The sequence below is a fragment of the Branchiostoma lanceolatum genome, chromosome 19, assembly GCF_035083965.1.
Source record: "Branchiostoma lanceolatum isolate klBraLanc5 chromosome 19, klBraLanc5.hap2, whole genome shotgun sequence".
Classification (NCBI taxonomy): Eukaryota; Metazoa; Chordata; class Leptocardii; order Amphioxiformes; family Branchiostomatidae; genus Branchiostoma; species Branchiostoma lanceolatum.
In genome coordinates, this window is record NC_089740.1 from 1,482,052 (window position 1) to 1,502,238 (window position 20,187).

Consider the following 20,187-nt stretch of genomic DNA (forward strand, 5'->3'; position numbering starts at 1 on the left):
CCCCCAATATCACTGAGAAAAACACGCTGTATGTAAATTTGCACGACGCCCAAGGTTTATATCCAGAGTGACGGTAAACAAATAAGTGTCGTTTGATCTTTAACCGCCTCGTGATACAAGCCTGCCCTCAGTCTGGTATTGAGACAGCTCTATAGCACCAGTACTTATCCCAGCGTTACCAAACCAGCCAGGTGAGCAAATGTTTTCTTATGATGCTCCGGGTTTTTACTGACATGATAAGATAGTTCTGTCATTCGGGATGTGCGCTGAGGTTGCGGAGGAATCTGCATGGCCACTTGACGCGAAATAATGAGAAAATATAGGATGATTTGCAAAATGCATGAGTTCTATCCCGGTCTTGGCCATGTTGGCGTTACCGTCAGGAAAATGATATACTTCTATAAGTGTCTAACTCTGGGTGGCAAATTGTTCATGCAAATTCTACGGAAGTCATACTAGTTCTAACACATACGATCGAATACATACGATCCTTACTGTTAGCAAAACTCTGACGTATGAATTCCGTAAAATACTAAAATTCACATGTTTCTTAGTAGTGGTTCGTATGAATTCCGTAAAATCGGTGTGACTTTCGTTAAAGGTACGAATGCACAAACTATTAGAGTCAAGATTAGTCAGCGCTTTTACAGAATGTATTCTTACCTACAGCACAGCTAATTACTTAGAAGGTAGACATTGAGATGGAAATGATTATGAAGGGTATATCTAGAAAACGTACCCGGACAGTACAAGATGACAATGATGACAAGTGGAGCAATGGATGGAATATTATCTGTATTTCTCCTTTTACTTTTTTGGTATTTTGCATCATGATGTAACATCATCAATATTAGACAATGTTATTTCCTTCCCAAATCTAAGAATAACGAATTTCCAGAATTAGACTGTCAATTGGGAATTATAGTGTACATATGTGCATGTTGCCTGTTACAATAGTTATGCAATAAAGTTCGATTGATTGATTGTATTGTGCAACCGATCGTTCGCATATTTTTGATTAGAAGTTCTTTATCCCCGAAAATAATTTGGTGGAACATAGGATATTGAAGTTCTCTTTTTTCCACAACCAGCAGTCAGCAGGTGAGAATTAACTGGTTGTGAAAAAAAGTCCAATATCAGAAGTTCTTGTGGAAAAAAAAGAAGAAAAGTCCAATATCAGAAGTTCTTGTGGAAAAAAGATGAAAAGTCCAATATTAGAAGTTCTTTATGTTTGAAATGTCCATTTCCTCGAGCCCCCAACAGTATCCTAATGCCGCACGCGCTGCGCCTATTTTCCAGGATGGACAGTACGAGGCTGCTGTTGGCGGCTGTGGTGGTGGCGGTGGTGGCTGCACAGGGAGCCACCAAGATTCCGTGTCAACCGAAAGCACCTTACGCCGTGGCGACCCAAAACACAGCGGCTTGCCCAAAGTAAGTACGTCCAGTTGTAGTAGTGCGGTCTGCGGTGTCTTTTTTTTTGTTAGCCTGTATGAAGGGTCTATTTCACTATTACCGTCAATACTTCACCCTGTCTGTCTCTGATAGGCTCCAGAGGTCATGTTTCCCTGCTCTGCAGTTTGAAAGGAGGCTGACAGAGGCTAAAACAGTGTCAATCTTTTGTCTAATCAATGATGCCACTTTACAAGCAGAAATAATCGAAATCGATCAGTTTATCAGTTCCCAAGTTCAGGAACATCATAAATGATATGATAACACATAAGATAGACACAAAAAAAACCTTAAAGCACTGGTGGTAAGGTACTTGTACAAGAACTTGAATATGGTATTATTGTAACCTTTGACCTCTGAACTCCAAATAATGATCTTGTATTGTTGTTGCATGTTGCTATGTAGTTTCTGTAGTTTTATGCTAGTTGAAGTCTAATGTTATGTAAGCGATGTGTCATTGTACCGTGTTTTTATGAATCCAGGAAGAGTAGGTTAGACTTTCAGGTCTAATCTTGTTTCTAATAAAACATCAAACATCCTCAGATATTTGAACTTTCACTGATGAAGATCTCTGAATCGACATCCCATGACATCACAGGTGATCTCGTTATGTTGAGCAGTTGAAATGTCGTATGTTGGTCTGTAGTGTCATTATGCGTGTTGCAGTCATACGTATGAACGTCTTGTGTGTTGTAAACATGTACATGTACGCTCTTTGTTTCCATGTATGTATGTATGTATGTTTTTATGAATCCAGGAAGGGTAGATTACAGTTTCTAATCTAATGGATTTCTAATGCAATATCAAAAATTAAACTTGATAGCTAACTCACTCTGACTACTTCTACTTTGATGTTACTCATACAGGAGCCTGGCGACAGAAATCGGCGTCCAGAAAAAAGCAGCCGGCACGCTCAAGACAGCTGTGACTGCACAGATTCAACAGATAAATGCGAACAAGCAAGCTCTGGAGAGATCACTGCAGTACGAGAAGAAGAAGAGGTACAGCCGAGGGTTTACGTTTGACCGCGCTGTCTTGATTATATGGATGACATAAAGCATACCCACGCGCATCAATTGTCATCAGTTTCTCAAAAAAAGTTTGCGACCATACTTTTTTCTGGTTACGATTTTCAAATCGTAACCAGAAGCTGCAAAATAAGCGCATAGAAGCCGTACATGGCAAATGTCGATAACTTACTCCTTGTACAAAAAGTATTGAGCCCGGAGAGGAGTTTTAAAATATATTGTTCGGTATACCATGTTCGGTCAGTTGTAAAACTTTCCGGATCACTTAGATTTCATAATGATGGTAATTATTTTTGGCTCGGCTTTTTTTCTCACGCTCTCATCAGCTTCGCAATGCCCGGATGATATCATCCATAAAATCAAATCAGTACAGCCCTATGCGACAACTTTCAAATTGAACCACTGGCATGTGTGGTCAATGTGTTTAAAATCCATCTGCCTTTTCTACTTTCCTATGAATCGTAATACTTAGAATATTGCAAAGAAATCGTCTTGTGGTGATTACAACAGTGCTAGTCGTTCTGTCAGACTATGGTGAACGTAACTAACTGACAGTAAACCCATACCCGTCTATGCAAAATTCGAAGGGTTTCCCTTTAATCTACAATGCGAGTCATGTACAATACGACTGTTGAACCGTGTGGTTGTCTTATCATCAGGACGGATGCGGACAAAAAGGTTGCAGATATGAAAAAGAAGGTAGACGGCAAGCTGAAGACGGACGCCACCAATGCTGCCAGGGCTGCCGCCGGGTCGCTACCGGCTATCAGTGACATGAAGAGGAAGCTGCAGGTCCTCAAGACAAAAGTACGTGTTCAGTTCTAAAGTTCCTGGGTCATGAGCGGATTGCGCCAAACTGCGCCATTTTAGCGAATTTGCGCCATGTTCCCTTGCGGTGACACTGGCGTGCGATGCATTTGCGTGGGAAGCCCCGATGAGCAGGATATTAGAAGTCGCAGTATATATTGCCACACAGAATTTTTTTAAAGTACAATCATTGAAAAACATTAAAATGCATGTTCACTTAATATTATACTTGGTGCACCATAGGTAAGATATCTTAAAATACATGAATTTGAACTATTTTTCGAATGGCGACTTATCTTAAAGATCTAAAAAAATTGGCAATATCAGGCTACAAATTGCGCCACTTTGCGTATGCCTGGCGTGATTTGGCGCACATCAGTGAGAGACCCGCTCAAGAGGACTTTGCTTCATTTGACAAGACGTCATACCTACAAATGTTCAGCTAGTACTTGAATAAGCACAGATTGATATCTCTATTGGTCAGTGAAATGATTTTAAGACTGCTTTTCAATACACTTTGTTGTATCAACGCTGTATTTTCACAGAAAAATATTCTTATCTCAAATAAAACTCGTCTCAATAACTTTGTCAGGAACAAGTTACTGTCATTAGGTCTGTTGTTTTTCAAGGTCAATAATCTGGAAGCCAAGGCCGCTGGAGCTAGAACCGCCGCTACAGGTGCCAAACCCGGTACCACCACCGGTGCCAAACCCGGTACCACCACCGGTGCCAAACCCGGTACCACCACCGGTACCAACCCTGGTACCGCCACCGGTGCCAAACCCAGTACCACCACCGGTACCAACCCTGGTACCGCTACAGCTACGAAGCCTACCCACCCCAAAGGTTTGTAGCTGAAAACGGTTTCCACTGACATGGTGTAGCCCTGTAGTATGTTTACAAAATGGATGTGCTTGTAGTGGTCTTCTGGTTGTCGCGATAAACAATTATTACATGAGCAAGCATATATATGAATACATGACTGTGCATACACTCTCTACCACGACTGATCTATGGGTTGTTCTATGAACTTTGACCCGACTTCCCGTTAGTGTTGACGCGTATGGCATTCATATGCCAACGACGGATGTGTTGACCGACAAGACCGTCACAAGTGACTACAAAATATTCGTTTCACGGAGGCAATGAATGACTAAATGAATAAATCATTCCATACATCTATTAGCAACAAGAAACTAAGTACCCCTTTTTGCACAAACAGAGAACCACTACATCAAAACAATTCAAAACTCTTAATTACACGTGAATAATTCAAAATGTTTGTCATCAAGTAATCTAAAACGTGGTTCCACATTATAATTGAGAAGGTAAGCTAATTCTACAAAACTGTCATAGAGGGAATAGACATTTTTGGTTTTAAATGGATGAAAACATATGTCCTAATGTCTTCATCATGTAGTAACGTGCGGTATGCTGCTTCTTTTCTCGAGTTCTGAATATTTCCTCCCCTACTTTAGATTGTGGATGGATCCACAAAGATAACCCCAGTAAGAAGTCTGGCCTGTACAGCACCAAGTTACCAGGGGAGACTAGCTACGTCATCACCTACTGTGACATGGACACAGACGGTGGCGGATGGACCGTCATCCAGAGGCGTAATGCGGCCATACCGACGTTTGACAGGCAAGTACACCGGACAGTGGGAGCGAGCTGTTTACTATGTTTACCTTCACGGAAGGAGATCATATTGTTTTTTGTTCCGTTTCCTCTTCCTCTCCAAACAAATAAGGTCAATGACCTGGACCAGACAGCTGTCACCATGGCTACTGGTAAAGTAGCAGACACCCTGTGGGGTTCGATAACATTATGTAGCAAGTGGCAGGACAGAGCTGGAGGTGTGGTCACCGTATTAACAGAGCAGTCGTTTGTTAAGCTAGACAATGTGAATGTAAACATCAAACGTAAACATCTAGTTGTCAGAATTGTTCTTTTGTAGTAGAAGGCTTGGGGGGCTTCAAGCTGTGTTTTTTTAGCTTATTGATGGTTAAATATTGCAAGGAGGTTAACCTCCTTGAATATTGTTGTAATCCACATTTCAGCTGCATAAGTCATATGACCACATCGGGTATCCAATAAACTGAAAGAGAAAAGAAAGTCACCTCAAAATAATATCAATATATTATCTACGTAACATTATGTGTAGAGACAATTGAAAGAAAATTCTGTTGTGTCCAGGCCGTGGAACGATTACAAGAACGGATTCGGACAACCCATGTTATCCTACTGGTGGGGGCTGGAGAAGGTCTACAAGGTGACGAAAGGAGAGAACTTCCGACTGCGCATCGAAATGGTGGACACACAAGGCTTGAAGAAATACGCCGTCTATGATAACTTTAGGTCAGTACAGAGGACAGGTTGTGACGTCTTGAAAGGGATCCAGGGTGGTAGTAGTGGCATGATCCTCAGTCACGGTAGCACGTTGTAGTCTGAGTACCAGCCTTTTTAGCTTCCGTCCGCTACCACGGATCCCGGCCGGTAGCGGATCGTGGGGAGCGGATTAAAGCTAAAAAGGCTGGTACTCAGACTAAGCACGTTGGCTTTGTGGTTAGATTGTTGAATCAGAAGGTACTGAGTTCGACCCCGTATAATGCCCCCTTGTTCCGCACTTGGGAAAGGCGTTTCATGACAATGTGAGAGACCCCTTTTGAACACTCTTGTGTGAGAGAAAATCCTGTGTGCGTGTGAGACTTCATTTAACACTATTGTGAGACAAAAAAACCTGTGTGCATGTGAGACCCATTTCCAACACATGTGTGGGAGAGAAAATCCTCTCTGTGTGTGAGACCCATTTTCAACACTTGTGTGTGAGAGAATAATTTGTCTCTATGTATGTGTAATATGCAACACTTGGCCCCCGATAGTATCGGCCCCCATGTTCTGCACTTGGGAAAGGCGTTTCATGACAATGTCCTCACTCTACTCAGATATAAATATCGTGTTTGAGAAGAGCCACATCTCAAGTAGGTAAAGGAACCCACCACACTTATCGATAAGAGTAGGGCTAATGCTGGTGTGAGTAGATAGAATAATTCTGCCCGTATATGCAGCTTGTACTGTTCAGTTCAAACCTGAGGTGTTACACTATGAGGCTGTTTACCGGGTATGCAATGTGAACAAACAAACAAACAAACGAACAAAGAAACAAACAAACACACACGAACAAACAAACAAAGAAATAAACATGCAAGCCTCATATTGCCCTCAACAGCTATTGTATTGCAAAGAAATACCATAGATCATCACATGATCTGTGAACTGTTCAACAGTTCAGGTCTAACATATTCATCTTTGCTCCTCTTTCAGAATTGACACTGAAAATAACAAGTACAAGTTGACCGTCGGGAAGTACTCGGGCAATGCCGGGAACGCCTTGATGACGCACAACGGAATGCCGTTTAGCACGAAAGACCGTGACACCGGCCCCTACAAACTAGACAGGTGGGTGCCATTATGGCTGTACATTAATTAAGTGTGGAGGACATAAACTGTCACTACGTAACGTCAGTTCAACAAGTGTCAAGACGTTCAACAAGTTGCTTTTATCAACTCCGAGAAAACGGAGGCTTCAGCTGGTGTTTGTTTATTGACAATGGTGTGTGTCCGCAGTTCCGCAATAGGCGTTTGAATGTTAGGACTAACAGGAAGGTAGGTCAAAGTTGCCAGAAAGGTCTCAGAAAGGTTGCGTGAGTTGGCGCGAGTCCAGAGTGTTTCCCACCGCTCGGCAGGACGAACCGAGTCCAAGATGTTTTATCCACTAGTTAGTTTATAAATTTATGGCCTCGATTAGTATTTGTTTACATGCCAATATCATATATGTCTGTATCTGTTGAATGTTGGACGAAGGTGTAACAATGTAGAATAGTAGTCGTAATAATTTGGAATTTGTGCCCAAAATGGGCTTGTTTGACTTTCCACGCCATTTTTCTTCTAGTTGTGCAAAGGCCTACAAGGGAGGATGGTGGTACAATGACCATTGTTTCGACGCTAACCTGAACGGCTACTACAGCGCCAAAAGCCCCACCGGGAATGCTGGCTTCTGGCTGCCGTTCAACGGCTACAAAGGCCTGAAGGAGTCCACCATGATGATACGTCACATGAACTACAACCCCCCCAAGCCTGCTGCGGGGTAGAGAAGTCCATGTGTAACATCTTAATAATGGTCCCAATACGGGAGGAAATTCATGTTAGAAATTCAAAAAACAGCATGACTGAAAACGAGAGAAAATTCTAGTCAAGATAGCGTCTTATCGAATGATTCCATATGTCATTGTGAGTCTTTAAAAAATTCTGATAGACACAGATCATACAAAAGGAGTTTTCCCTCTGGACTAATACTGTCAGCTTGAAATTACATCAAACGCACTGGCACAACTATCAATAAAAACATACGTATCAAGTGTTGTAGCAGCGTTTTTTTTGTGTGGCACACTTGCAAACGCGTATCTCGTGTACTGTATAGCTACTACTGACGCCACGTTTCCATGAAGCCACCCTTGTTAGAAGCACGGTTCCAAACGTGTCTCCACCGGTACAGAATGATCTTATTGGTTTTTATGTCACGTGGTGAAGTCCTTCACAGAATGATGATAATGGACAGGTTTCCCCATAGGTTTTGCTACTTACGCTCAGTAATATGATTTACGAAAGGTTGATAACATCCACAAAGGAAGTCCCTGTAGCGCAGCTGGTAGCAGCCTCACAGTTGAGCTCCTGGTGACAATTAGTTGGTAATTTGGAGACCTCGATTCATTCATGGGTCAGGACATCTCGGTTGGTGCTGCACCCGTCTGTCGGAAGGGTCGTGAAATTCGGGGCCCCGTGTTCGAGGAGGTGCCTCAAGAACGTTAAAGGGGAAGGGTAACAAACCCCCCTAGTACATAGTAAACCCTGCTGCAAAAAAGCGATGAAACTGCCCTGTCTAATCATGCATTGGGCTGTAAACGAACAAATTAAGGAGTAACACACATCTAGGGTGGTTTGTATAGTCAGTGTTTAGAGGTAAAAAAAATGGCGTGGCATCAGGACTATGGTTAGTTTATATCCCAATCATCTCATTTCTGTTGTCACACCTGATACATAGGACCTCTGCGCTGCAGTGGGTTACTTATCAACTCGTCTCTGTGTAAATGGTGGTCATCTCTCAAACAATACAAGCCAGATAGCAAAGAAACACATGAAGCCCCGATCACACTGGACCCACGGCACGTTGGCGGCGTCGCTGCGACGGTGCAATTTGACAGGGCTCTCAACGAAATTCATCGCTAAAGAACTAATCTTTTTACGTTTTGTGTGTTTTATTCATACTTGCATGTTTTGCATGACATTCCCATTCAATCATAATTCCATCCTAAGTTCTCCACGTTTACAGACAACAAGAAAACTATTCTCCTCTTAACATCACAAAACCCACACATTACAGGAAAGTGGGATCATAAACTACATATGTTACTTATGTATTCGAGTCCTTTAGTGGAAAACACTGCAAATGTAGATTTTCCTCATTATCTGTGCAAAATAAGGAAGCAATCTGCATAATTTATACTTCATTATAGATCCTACAGCCTACCACATTTGATAAGTAGCTCTTATTACCTACGTTTACAAATAGAAATGATTAACAAGCTAAGAAAGATCAAACATAATCTACTTCGAATGAAAAATGACAGTGACGGGGGCCGCTACCGATTGCCGGGCCTATTTAACCAGTTGCTGACCTCACACTTTATTCAGGTCATGTGACTTAAGCTACTGGACTCCCGAAATTTAACTCGAATCGCGACGTTTCTACTTGAGAAGGATCAGATGACAGATAGAAAGCTTCTCGGTAAAAGCTGTACCTTCTGTACGGAAATAATGTACAAAATCTCTACAAAAATCTACTGTGACCAGAACTAAGTTGGAAGTATAGACTACGGTTCGCTGGGGCTGTCCACGGCCGGCTTGTGGCGGATCTTCATTTCCACATGCGGGATGGGTTTGTAGCCTCGCCATGGCACCCAGCTCACAGACGACAGGTTAGCCTCGGCCTCTGCAGGGAAGACCCAATGGAGAAACAGTGAGAAGCAGCCTGACTAAGTCAAGCTTTAAATCAAGCCGTGTGGCAACATGGTAAGGATAAGAGCATAGTCTTTTTGCCACTGCTATCTACAGTTTGAAGGAACAGAAAACGACTTGACCTTCTAAGAAACTGTTTTCTATTGCATTTGTTATAATATACATATCGTTACCTTTAGTGTATTCTCCATTTAGATTAGCATCGAAGCACTTGGCGTACCACCACCCCCCGCGGTAAGCCCTGGCGCAGTTGCCGCTGGCCAGAGTGTCATGCTCCCTGTCCCTGGTGCTGAACGGCTGGTTCCGATGGACGAACATGGCGTCACCAGCCGTACCGCTGTACTGACCCAGCTTCAACCTGGGGAACACACGGGTGGACAGAGTGGTGTCAAATTACATATGAAGTACGTCATGCATAACGTCCAGATCACGGCTTTAGAGGTTTATTTCGTTTTGTTTCTACATGGAAACCCATATTATTACTTTGTATATAGGAGAGTCATGACTAAGGATCATACTTATGTTCTTAATTGATTATGGGAACTGGCCTTTGCATAATACACCTCGACATGTGGACGTGGCACAGAGTGGACGATAATGGGTACCGCTACGTTACTAATATTTCACTCTTACGATGAGGAGATAAGAATCAGTATTGCTGACCCAAAGTGGAAGAAGTAAAAAATGTTATATTGGGCAGCCCTGATTGTGTGTGCTGAAAATCCAAACTACTGTATAATTAAATAAGGCGGTTGATGAGAAAAGTTTGCATTAGAGCGCATTAATTATGGTTTATTACTCCTTGTGCAAGTGACCTATAGCTAGCTAATTCCTATAAATTGTCATAAACGAATATAATCCTAACCTCAAATGCATAGCAAATGTCATTATGATATAAAATACCCACAAAACCAACTTTGAAGATTGCGAAAATCACACAACGAGATTTTACAGAAGCGATGAAGGCACTGTAGTCATTAGATCGTTATCTGAGACTTGACCCAAAATGAATGGTGACTGAAAAGAATTCTGCCTACTGATATTTTGAGTCCGCTCCCAGGACCCGGAACATGTCGTAATGCGCATGCGCCCGCTCGTCCTCAGTCATGCGCAGTTCAACCCTCAGTTCGTAGTCGCCATGTTTGGTCAGCTGGTGGAGGGCGTGGTTTCCTGGGAGGAAACATCACTTTGACGGTTAAACACCTTCATAAACTACGACAAACACAAAATCATTTTACAGGTTAATCTAAAAACTTGTAAACTACGACAAAGAAAAGATTGCTTTGCTGATCCGTAACAATAGAATTTAAATCAAGTCTGAGCCCTTTTGTGGATTATTTGAATTTAAAAGTAGAAATATCAGATTTCATTGTCAAAGATACATCAAATACTCTCAAAGTTTTTGGAAAAAAAAGAAGAAATTATCTAACTTCTTTTTTCATGAGTTACCTTTCACAATATTTTCGGTCAATCCAGGCGTAACATTAAACGGTTATATCGGTCTGCTCTCAGTAAGTGTTTGAAAGTAATTTTAGACATAAGAGTAGCCACGACTATCGCCAGATGTGCCTGGGGCTTTAGAACCCATAGATGGTCTCACCTATCCAGTATTCTCCATCGGGGTTTCCAAAACCTCTTCTGTATTCGTCCCATGTCTTGAAGAAGTCAACCTAGAAGGACACAGAAACAGACGTGTGACTAAGACATGACTAACGTTATCCTTCCTTCCTTCCTTTCTGGACTCGCCTGCTTTGCTTCAGACCAACGGCATCAAAACAAAAGTCCGTTTTACACAAACCTCCGTAAATCACCGGTAATATGGTGTTTGCAATGTGGGCTAAGGTGTTCGATACCATCTTAACCCTTAATCCGCTTTCCAGGAATAAAGATATTTCTTTAAAACCTGTTTTCAATTATGTCCAAGTTTATCATAACACTAGGCAGAATTGGAAATCGCTCTTTCGCCACAGAATCAATATACAATGATTCAAAATGAATCAAAAAGGGATTTTCAGTAATAGAAGAATGTTCACCGTTTTGCGCCTATTTTGTGCCATTTTGCCAATTGCGATTTTTCAATTTAAGAAAATCGCAATTTTAGGTGAGAAATTGATTGACGAAATTTTGGCGCAATGAGAAAGCCGCTTTAAAACCAAACATGAGTTATTCATCCGTTTGCAGTGTCTGGCTTGTATAGAATATCTCTTTCTTAAAAATGTCCCGACCTGTTTGTCGCCATGAGCCTGGCGTCTCCTCTGTATGACGGTCCACGGTCCTCCCGGGCTGCTGAAGTCACAGAACGCCCTGTAGTCCTGGCCGTCAGGGAGAACCATGGTCTTCACGCCGCTCTCTTCGCCCGCAGTATCTTTCTTCAACAACGTACAATCTGCCAATGGAAATCAATGCAAACAGGGCAGTAAGAAAGAGCAAACAAAAAGCGCTCCCTGGTGGAAGACACAATAACTGCAGTGTGGAAATGCACGCAGTTACTTACCGACAGACAGACACAACATAAATAATACTCCAGGGTGCCGTAAGGATGCTACTGAAATCCTGGTTGCTTTTTGATTTTCACCAAAATTAAAGCAGACTTACTACAGAAGTCATACAAGGAAATTAGGGAAATAAATTGCGTATGTCTATGATACACACATGACACACAGACTACACACAAACATTATGATCAGAAAGGAATAACAAATGGTCACGAGTCCAGTTCTACTTTCACGACACTGAGAGTGGAATATCTAAGTAGGGTGATCAATTCTAGGCAGCTTGAAACAACACTTGAGTTAAATGTATGTTATATGATATGAGTCATATCTAGACAGAGGTCATATATATAACATACGGTACTATTTACCCGTGTCGTTGAGATGGTTATAGTTCCACTGGTTAACAGGCGTCAAACAAGATTCTATTTTGGAGGATTCGATCGCTCGTTATCTCACTTTGACGACTACCGTAGGTATGCTAGACCGCAGGTGGCTCTCACCTCTAAACTCCGCTGTTGGCTGCTCGGTTCCGGTCGGCACGGGTCCTGGTGTCCCCGCTGTTGTGGTCGGACTGCCGGCTGTTTCCGACGGACCTTTGTCTGATTCAGTTTCCGTCTTTTTATCTGCACATAGGAATATATTTTGAGCAAAGAACAAATGTTATTATGTAGAATAACCATTCACACATTCTAAAAATAACCAGGATGCATATCTAAGATACCTTCGAATTGGTGAAGGTGTTCAGCTGTAAAAACAGAACAATTCAAAAATCAATTTTAAATCATTTTGGACACGTTGACATTTTGCTGACAAAATCCATGTCTCATCCATCTTGATCTTCGTTTTCTTGGACAAGTGCACAAAAATCCCGAAGACTGGAAGTTCTAAAGGAATAAATGAATTGCGCCTGGGTGCCATCCTCCGTAGTAACCGCTGGCTAAAAAAATAAAATAAAGAAGATGGCTATAAAGCGTTTTTTTGGGTGCCAGCGGCTACTACGGAGGATGATACCCAGGCTAAAAATTGCCGGTTTGCGCCAATTCGGAAAGCCTTTCGCAAGTTGGGCCTGTGAGATATCCGCTTAACCCAACGACATGTGAGACGAGCATGGCGTACCTATCAGCTGACTTATGGCTGTGTTGAGGTCCTTGATCTGGTCCTGTAGTTGTCTCATCTTTGCTGTCTGTCCCTGAAGCTGCTCTCTCAAGCTCTCATTGGAGTCCTCTAAATTCTGTGTGTGGAACTGGATCTCTGTTATCTCGTTCTCTACCGCTAGGCGCGCTGCTTCCTCCTGGTGGACGAAGAAAGAAATAAGGACTAATGGATGAATTCGGTCCAAACGGGATTTAGAGTACAGGTCATCTTGGCCTAGACCTAGATCTAGATAAAGGGTAAAGGTCGAAGTTCAGACTGAGGACGAAGCATGACGCTTTTTCCGTAGCTAGTAGTGCAATGCGGCCTCGCGCTCTTCTCGATACGTGTGTTGGGTTCTTCTACGTGCAGAAGTTTGGCGCTAACGCCTAAAGCGCCACCATCCGAAAGCGTCACCATCCGAAATGGAGGACGCAATCCCTTACATCATGTCCGAGCTGGGGCCGACCCTAAAATTGAACTCCATCCCACGGACCCACGGAATTTAATCCATATGGCCACGCAGTGAGTCTGCATTGCGCTTGCACAATGAGGACATCCCTTTTAACTTTACACTAAAAAACAACAACAAGAATATCATACTTATATAGCCGTCGTTACTAAGACAAGACTTTCATACTTTGGAAAATTTGTGTTTTCAGGGGGTAGGGAGGAATATTGACTAATATGATGCACAATCTTTGGGAAACATTTCGAATACGTCAGTTGTAAAGGCTAGCATCAGCTGACGACGATAAGAGGTCGTGAAACTCTGGGTGTATATCAGAACAGCATAAAGAATCTCTCCTACCTTCAGCAGCTTGTTTTTATTTTCCATAAAAGTCTCAGACCGCCTTTCCTCGGCCATGTCAATCGCTGAAGGAAATGTGAAATACATAATCAGTTACATTTTGAAAATAAACCGCCAGGTGGCGTGATTACACGAGGCTGAATCCGCACCAGGATGTTCGGAACGACAATGCCCTTTTCTTTGTTATAGTTTACATCAAAGTTTGCTTAATCTGCTGAAACGTGCTGCGCATGCATTGGTAGTAGTACTAACTTGATGAAAGTATGAAAATGCCAAGTTGCTAGTCATACATCAAATTCACCTGTAATGGAATCTCTAATTTATATTTTCAGATTCCATTCTATAATTACGGCATTTACAGTTTCTCAATTTGGTTGTACTATAACACTTAGTTTCGGTCGATTCCTCTCCGCAATTTATACGTTATGAAACGCATTATATCATATATCACATATCTGTCCGATGTTTGTTTGACGACAAGCATTGTATACCACTGAAAAGCTTGATTTTTTCCATTTTAAAATGATACCATGTATGTTTTGATTACGGTTGTGCTTGTATAACAAATTTTGTTATTATAAAGACCAGTAATCAAGCTTTCCAATCATACATGATACTACACAATCAAGCATGTAATAAAAAGATATGATTGATCAAATTTAACTTTCTGAAGTTTTTGAAACGTGCAGAGCTGATGCCTTACCTCGGTCCAAGTTTTCCATGCGGTTCTGTAGATCTGTGAGGTGTTTCCGGGGGGAGTAGGTCTGCTGACATCCGCCGGCAGGCTTCTCCACCAGGAGCGAGTACCGACAGCTGCCGCCATGTTCGGTCACTTCATAGTTGGGAATCGGATCCGTTTGGGCCGAAGAAAGAGCGAGAATTCCGCAGAAGAAGAGAGATACGTGCCGATACCTCGCCATCTTTTTCTTGATACAAAGTACACACAGTGCACTGTGGCTGAAGGAGTAGTGCTCGGGATGGAGGTTGTGATAGGGGTAGCTGGGGTCTGGATCGGGATACCAAGTCGCTACGGCATTAGCAGACCATTCTGTTTAGCTTCCGAAGTTTACCACCAGTAATACACATCCTACAATAGGTAGAGGTGTATTTTCGCAATTTGTTCATCCAGACCTTTCAATACAGTGGTCATTGTAATACGTGTTAGGCACAAGAAACAGAGGTATGAATTAATTTTTTTCAAATTGAAATATATTCCGCAAACAGAGATACAGAACCGATGGTCCCTTCAGTGAATTATAGCCTCAATGTTGTGACTAAGAAGTCTTCTTAACGACTAGTCTAAAAACCCCTGTGAGCCTCGGACTAGAGGTAACGTTAGTTGTCCCTGAACTATTGAATATTTGTCCAGTTTATCAGAGCTCCACAGATTAGGCCTGTGTACAGACGTGATTACCTTCCCATTGTTTGTTCGGCTTGAGAAGATACAAATCTGATTCCACAACAATAGGTGTTATAGGATGAGGGTGCATAGACCAACAGACGTATTTCAGTACACATGTGACCTCTTGTCAGTCAGAGACATTGGTCAAACTACCTCTCCAAACACACACACGTGTCCAAAAGGTGTTCCCTGGTCCTAATTATGATAACTAAATCCCATGTTGCACTAGAGCTGTGACCTGAAATTTGGCAACGAGTTTCATAAAAAAAGGTAAAGCAGTCATCCTCAAATTGAGGTGAAGCATAATGCTTTTTCATGTAGCTAGTGGTAGTGCAATGCGGCTTTGCCACGGCTCACGTTTTTAACCAAGCACACCGGGTCACCCCTACTCTTCTCGATAAGTGTGTTGGGTTCGTGTAGAGACTTGACGCTTGAGGCAAATGCCTGAAGCTTCATCATACACGGGGCCGCCGGCTTTACGTCGCTATCCGAAATGGCGAATGCAATCCCTTGCAACATGTCCGAGCTGGAGTGGACCCCTAGATTCGAACTCGGGCCCTAGGATCCACAGAATTTGATCCAGATGGCGAAGCAGCGTGGTTGCGTTACCACCTGCGCCACGGGGGCGAGTTTCAAAGATGAAAAAAAACGATTTAATAAAAAGTTTGTGTGCCTTCTTGTCTTTTCAGTCATATTTTCATATTTTGTATGATATTCCAGTTATGAAATAAAGAGTGACACAGATTCAGTTTTGGTCGCAGTGAGGGCGTCTACTGAAATGGTGGTATAAGCCAGGATGTGGCATTTCTTCGCTTTTACAGACTGAGCAAATTCGAAATTTTAGTTGAGAAAACTTTGCTAAGATTCCAATGATATTGAGTTTTCATCAAGGAAAGATCGGTCAGTTACTTCTGCTAGTTCATTTTAATGACGCTGAAGGAGAGTGATGGATGTCACTCGAAACGTCCGGAAAATAAATCTCCGAATTCTTATCCAGTTGTAGAATTTGAAATATCTTTATATATTGTTGAACTGGATGTCTAACCTTCACAAACGCATGAAGGGAAGGTTTGAATAATCTCCGAGCAGATGTAAGGATCCAGCTGGTGTCTCAGTGTTTGTCTCGTCATATTTACTATGTATTTCTCGTAGTGTGGCTTTTTGTAATGTTACAAAAACACGCGTAAATCACTAACACTGAGCTGGCTCCTTACATCTGCTTGGAGCTTACGGGTTGAATGGCATCGCATGGAATGGAATGTGCCGACATTTTCAGCAGTCTGAATGCTTGGCGGATTTAGGCTTTTTCAAATAGCACCTCTTCCACTTTATGCTGGTAAATCAATCGCAAAATGTATGCTAAATCTAACTTGTTCTGATATTATGGAATATCGGGTCTGTGATGAGATCTACACGAGTTTTATTTCTGTCTGAAAACGTCTGTCTGAAATATTTGAATTCAAAATTCAGTGGCTTCTTCAAAATTGTATAAAGATCGAGCTTACTTCTTTTGTATACGTAGAAGGGACTGTTTAAAACAAATGTATTTCCATCATATTTCACGAACAGTATCTACAAGTTCCTTCGCACACAGGTAATAGGGTATGTTATGTGGCAAAACTGTCAGTATATATAGATATATCTCATGTGTACACGTATTGTGACATACTGCTGAAGCGGGTATCTCACTGGACTGCGCCTAATCACGGCAAATTATTGGGGCAGCTTTGCTAACTTTCCCTTGCCAATTTATCCATGTGAACGTGACCTCCATACACAAAATGGCCGCGCCCAGAATGTCACGTTTTCAGTGTCGGCTCCAAATCAGATACAAGATAACCTTTCTAGAAATCGTAGGGCTGCAGCTGAATAAAACAAGAACTCTGTAGAATGATTAAGATTCATCAAAAAGTGAATTGCATTGATTACACCGCTTTGCGCCATTTTGCCATCTGCGAATTATGTTAGCTTCTTAAAAGAGTCGCAATTTCACGCCACTGATTAGCGCGATTTGAAACCATTTTGCGACATACCAGCCTTAGTCAGCGTCTTGCCTTAGGATGTCAATGAGAGTTGTGCGCCGTCTTCATGGGTTCCGTTTTCCTTAACTGTGTTGTTTGTAGATTGGTAATGTCGTACTGGGCATAGCATGCCATTGGGAGGCCATGATACTTCAGGTTTCAAGGGCTGCAGTTGTACGGTGCGTAAGTTTGACAGTTATACCTCCAATGCAACTACTCACAACTCCCAGTTTTAAAAAGAATACAAAAGCACGTCAGATAGATGTCTATAATGACCACGTGTTTATTTCTCATAGCATAACCTGTTACAACTGGTAAGAAACTGACATTATTATTGTGTTAGTCTGCGGCATTTCTAATTTACGTTACAGCTAAAATCCGAGAACATATCAGAACGTTAACTTTGCAATGAAGAATCAAAGTGTGCATCATAAAGCCCACAAACTATACAACAAAGTCTTTAGGTCGCATCTTCATCTCTGTGCGCTTGAGGCTGTGGTTTCCTCTCCATGGCAGCCAGGTGACTCCCCTCCCCAGGTTCCCCGAGCCTTGGTACAGTCCGTTCAGGTTAGTCTGGACACAGCCTGGGTAATACCACCAGCCTCCTCTGTACAGGGGGAGGCAGGGCAGGCAAGAAAATGGTTTAACATGAGGATACAAAAGTAGTTGGTTATTATTTGTATTCTCCACATTCAATGTTATTCTTTCATAGAAACTTGTATCCCTTGAAACCCTTGAAACTTGGAACCATTGGGCACTAGACTACTTGTGAATTGCTATTTGCCTTGCTCCGTTTATCAAACAAAAAACAACAAACAAGGCAACAAACTTAAAAACAAAGTTAAAATTTCCAACCATGTCCTTCCAGTGGAGTACCCCTATGTCTGCTTTCTTTGGTAAAAGTTGATGTATTCGTTTCAGTACTTTGTCAAATCTGAGATCAGACATGTGAAGAAATCATTTACTGCTGGTACTTGTCGGACAAATTAACTCAATTTCGGTTTGCAACTTTCACGCGTAAGAAAAGGTAAATCAGAAAACCCTTAACGTTACCAAAACCATAAATTCAGTGATTTCACAATAAACAAGAGTTCCACGACCTGATATCTCCATGAACAATTCTATACATGCAAATGACTTGCACATTTGCATAATATATGCTTGGTCATAAACACCTTTTCTAACTTACACATGTTGCAATATTGACAGGTGTTTTTGTATTGATTATGCAAATCAGGAATTTATTTGCATAATTGGTATCTGTTGTTGCTCCACTTTCCATGAACTACATATGTTACATGTATTTGAGTCTGATAATGGAAAACACTGCAAATATAGATTTTCCTCATTAGCTATGCAAATTAAGTCACAATTAGCATAATTTGCACTTCTTTATGTATATCTCTGTCTAAGCTATTTGCATACTAAGTATCATATTGACAGTCCTATAATTTTCCAATTAGATTAGATATGGTGTTTTGCATTAACTATGCAAATTAAGAATTTATTTGCATAATTGGTATCTGTTGATGATCAACTTTCCATAAACTACATACGTTACATGTAATTGAGTCTGATAATGGAAAACACTGCAAATATAGATTTTCCTCATTAGCTTTGCAAATTAAGTCCCGATTAGCATAATTTGCACTTCATTGTGTATATCTTTATCTAAGCTACCTGCATACTAAATATCATGGAAATCCGTTGTTCCTTTGTTCAGTTATTCTCCTGAGAAGATTTTCCCAAAAAGGCGCCTGCAGTTCCAGAGGAAGCTGCTAGGGGGCCCAAACCTACACCACTTTTTTATTACATCACAAGCTATCTACCACCCAAAAATCAAGACCACAACACGTCCAGGTCAAAAGATACGAAAATTGAAGGTCTGCTGCAGTACCAAGGTCACATACCAGGGGGCCCAAAATCAACCTTGAACTTCGGCTTCACAACACCTGCCCACATACCAAATATCATCGTAATCCATCAAGAGGTTCCCTAGTTATGCTGACTACAGAAGTGCGGAAACACACAGACAGACAGACAGACAAACAAACAAACACACACACAGACACACCCAAAACAATATCTCCATTTTTCATGGAGATAATAAAATCTGAGAAAACATGCTCAGAGATACTTTGGAACACTATATATTCACATATCTCGCTCAATGTGAATCCTTTCAAAAGCTTTAGACTGAAATGGTTTAGATTAGATGATGATTGTCGGTAGAACCTACCTGTACCCTTCAGCACAATTGATGGCCGCATTCCCGTCATTATCCCTGTCCTTTGTGCTGAAGAACTGTTGGTCATGTTTGTCCAGAGCGTCCCCTGCAGAACCGTTATATCCGGATACACGCAGTCTGTACTTCTCCTCTGCACTTCCGATCTAAAACAAGGCAGCAGACAATTCTATTTTGTTAGATATTGTTGAAGACATGGATCATACTAAGAGGAAGACTACAGATATAAGCTCCAAATGAGTACCCCTAAAGACCTGTGTGCGAGTAGTCATGAGTCAGCTTGCCTGTCTACAAAATTGGACTAAAGCCTCCACTGACTTCCAATCCTCCAAGTATCCTATTACACAATTTCTGCCTTACATCCTGACAGGCTGTCACTTTTAAATATTCAAATAATATTTGACACACAACAAAACAAACAAACAAACAAACAGACAGACAAAGAAAGACACAAACACGCGAACTGATTACAATCCGTTGTTCCGGAGGCAATGATGTTCCTCAGTAAGAGACATCACCTGGAATGATGAGTACTGTGCGAACGCCTTCAGTCCTTCCTGGTCCTCCAGCTGCACATACAGGAGGTAGTCCCGCCCGGCGGTCAGCTGGTGCAGCCGGTCATTTCCCAGCCAGTACTCTGCAGTCGGCTGCCCAAAACCTGCCCTGTACTCATCCCAGCTTCTACAAAATATATAGGAAACATCCATGTAAGAGCCCGGCTTG

At 41.9% G+C, this 20,187-nt stretch overlaps 3 protein-coding genes across 5 annotated transcripts in view; 1 reads left to right on the forward strand and 2 right to left on the reverse strand.

The window, feature by feature from the left end:
- The first annotated feature begins 67 nt into the window (after positions 1-67).
- Positions 68-7,702, forward strand: LOC136425011 (techylectin-5B-like). Its single transcript, XM_066413712.1, has 9 exons — positions 68-191; positions 1,300-1,431; positions 2,316-2,450; positions 3,137-3,284; positions 3,914-4,130; positions 4,763-4,928; positions 5,481-5,642; positions 6,609-6,743; positions 7,237-7,702. The coding sequence occupies exons 2-9, from the start codon at positions 1,301-1,303 to the stop codon at positions 7,433-7,435; spliced, it is 1,293 nt and encodes a 430-aa protein (XP_066269809.1). The 5' UTR covers positions 68-191; position 1,300; the 3' UTR covers positions 7,436-7,702.
- An 878-nt stretch (positions 7,703-8,580) lies between these two features.
- LOC136425013 (ficolin-3-like) lies at positions 8,581-15,101 on the reverse strand. The gene is made up of 9 exons (XM_066413714.1): positions 14,500-15,101; positions 13,797-13,861; positions 12,971-13,145; positions 12,355-12,477; positions 11,585-11,745; positions 10,960-11,029; positions 10,397-10,529; positions 9,533-9,717; positions 8,581-9,333 (listed from the first exon to the last, which is right to left on the reverse strand). The coding sequence occupies exons 1-9, from the start codon at positions 14,714-14,716 to the stop codon at positions 9,215-9,217; spliced, it is 1,248 nt and encodes a 415-aa protein (XP_066269811.1). The 5' UTR covers positions 14,717-15,101; the 3' UTR covers positions 8,581-9,214.
- Positions 15,102-17,501: 2,400 nt separating this feature from the next.
- LOC136425015 (microfibril-associated glycoprotein 4-like) overlaps positions 17,502-20,187 on the reverse strand; it is a 43,778-nt gene continuing 41,092 nt past the window's right edge. For all 3 annotated transcript variants that reach the window (XM_066413716.1, XM_066413718.1, XM_066413717.1), the window contains exons 6-8: positions 19,983-20,145; positions 19,459-19,610; positions 17,502-17,826 (exon numbers count right to left, since the gene is read on the reverse strand). In XM_066413716.1, coding sequence (XP_066269813.1) covers positions 17,664-17,826; positions 19,459-19,610; positions 19,983-20,145 — 478 coding nt within the window. In that variant the 3' untranslated portion in view covers positions 17,502-17,663. The remainder of the gene's footprint in view (positions 17,827-19,458; positions 19,611-19,982; positions 20,146-20,187) is intronic.

What these genes read in the sequence shown, in the direction of transcription:
- LOC136425013 (XM_066413714.1), bottom strand. Translation starts at nt 14,716, where the DNA reads ATGGCGAGGTATCGGCACGTATCTCTCTTCTTCTGCGGAATTCTCGCT. An exon ending in CATGGAAAACTTGGACCGAG is followed by an intron (nt 13,862 to 14,499) that starts GTAAGGCATCAG and finishes CATTTCCTTCAG; the next exon opens with CGATTGACATGGCCGAGGAA. An exon ending in AGCCATAAGTCAGCTGATAG is followed by an intron (nt 12,478 to 12,970) that starts GTACGCCATGCT and finishes TCCTATGTGCAG; the next exon opens with ATAAAAAGACGGAAACTGAA.
- LOC136425011 (XM_066413712.1), top strand. Translation starts at nt 1,301, where the DNA reads ATGGACAGTACGAGGCTGCTGTTGGCGGCTGTGGTGGTGGCGGTGGTG. An exon ending in GCCATACCGACGTTTGACAG is followed by an intron (nt 4,929 to 5,480) that starts GCAAGTACACCG and finishes TGTTGTGTCCAG; the next exon opens with GCCGTGGAACGATTACAAGA. An exon ending in GGCCCCTACAAACTAGACAG is followed by an intron (nt 6,744 to 7,236) that starts GTGGGTGCCATT and finishes TTTTTCTTCTAG; the next exon opens with TTGTGCAAAGGCCTACAAGG.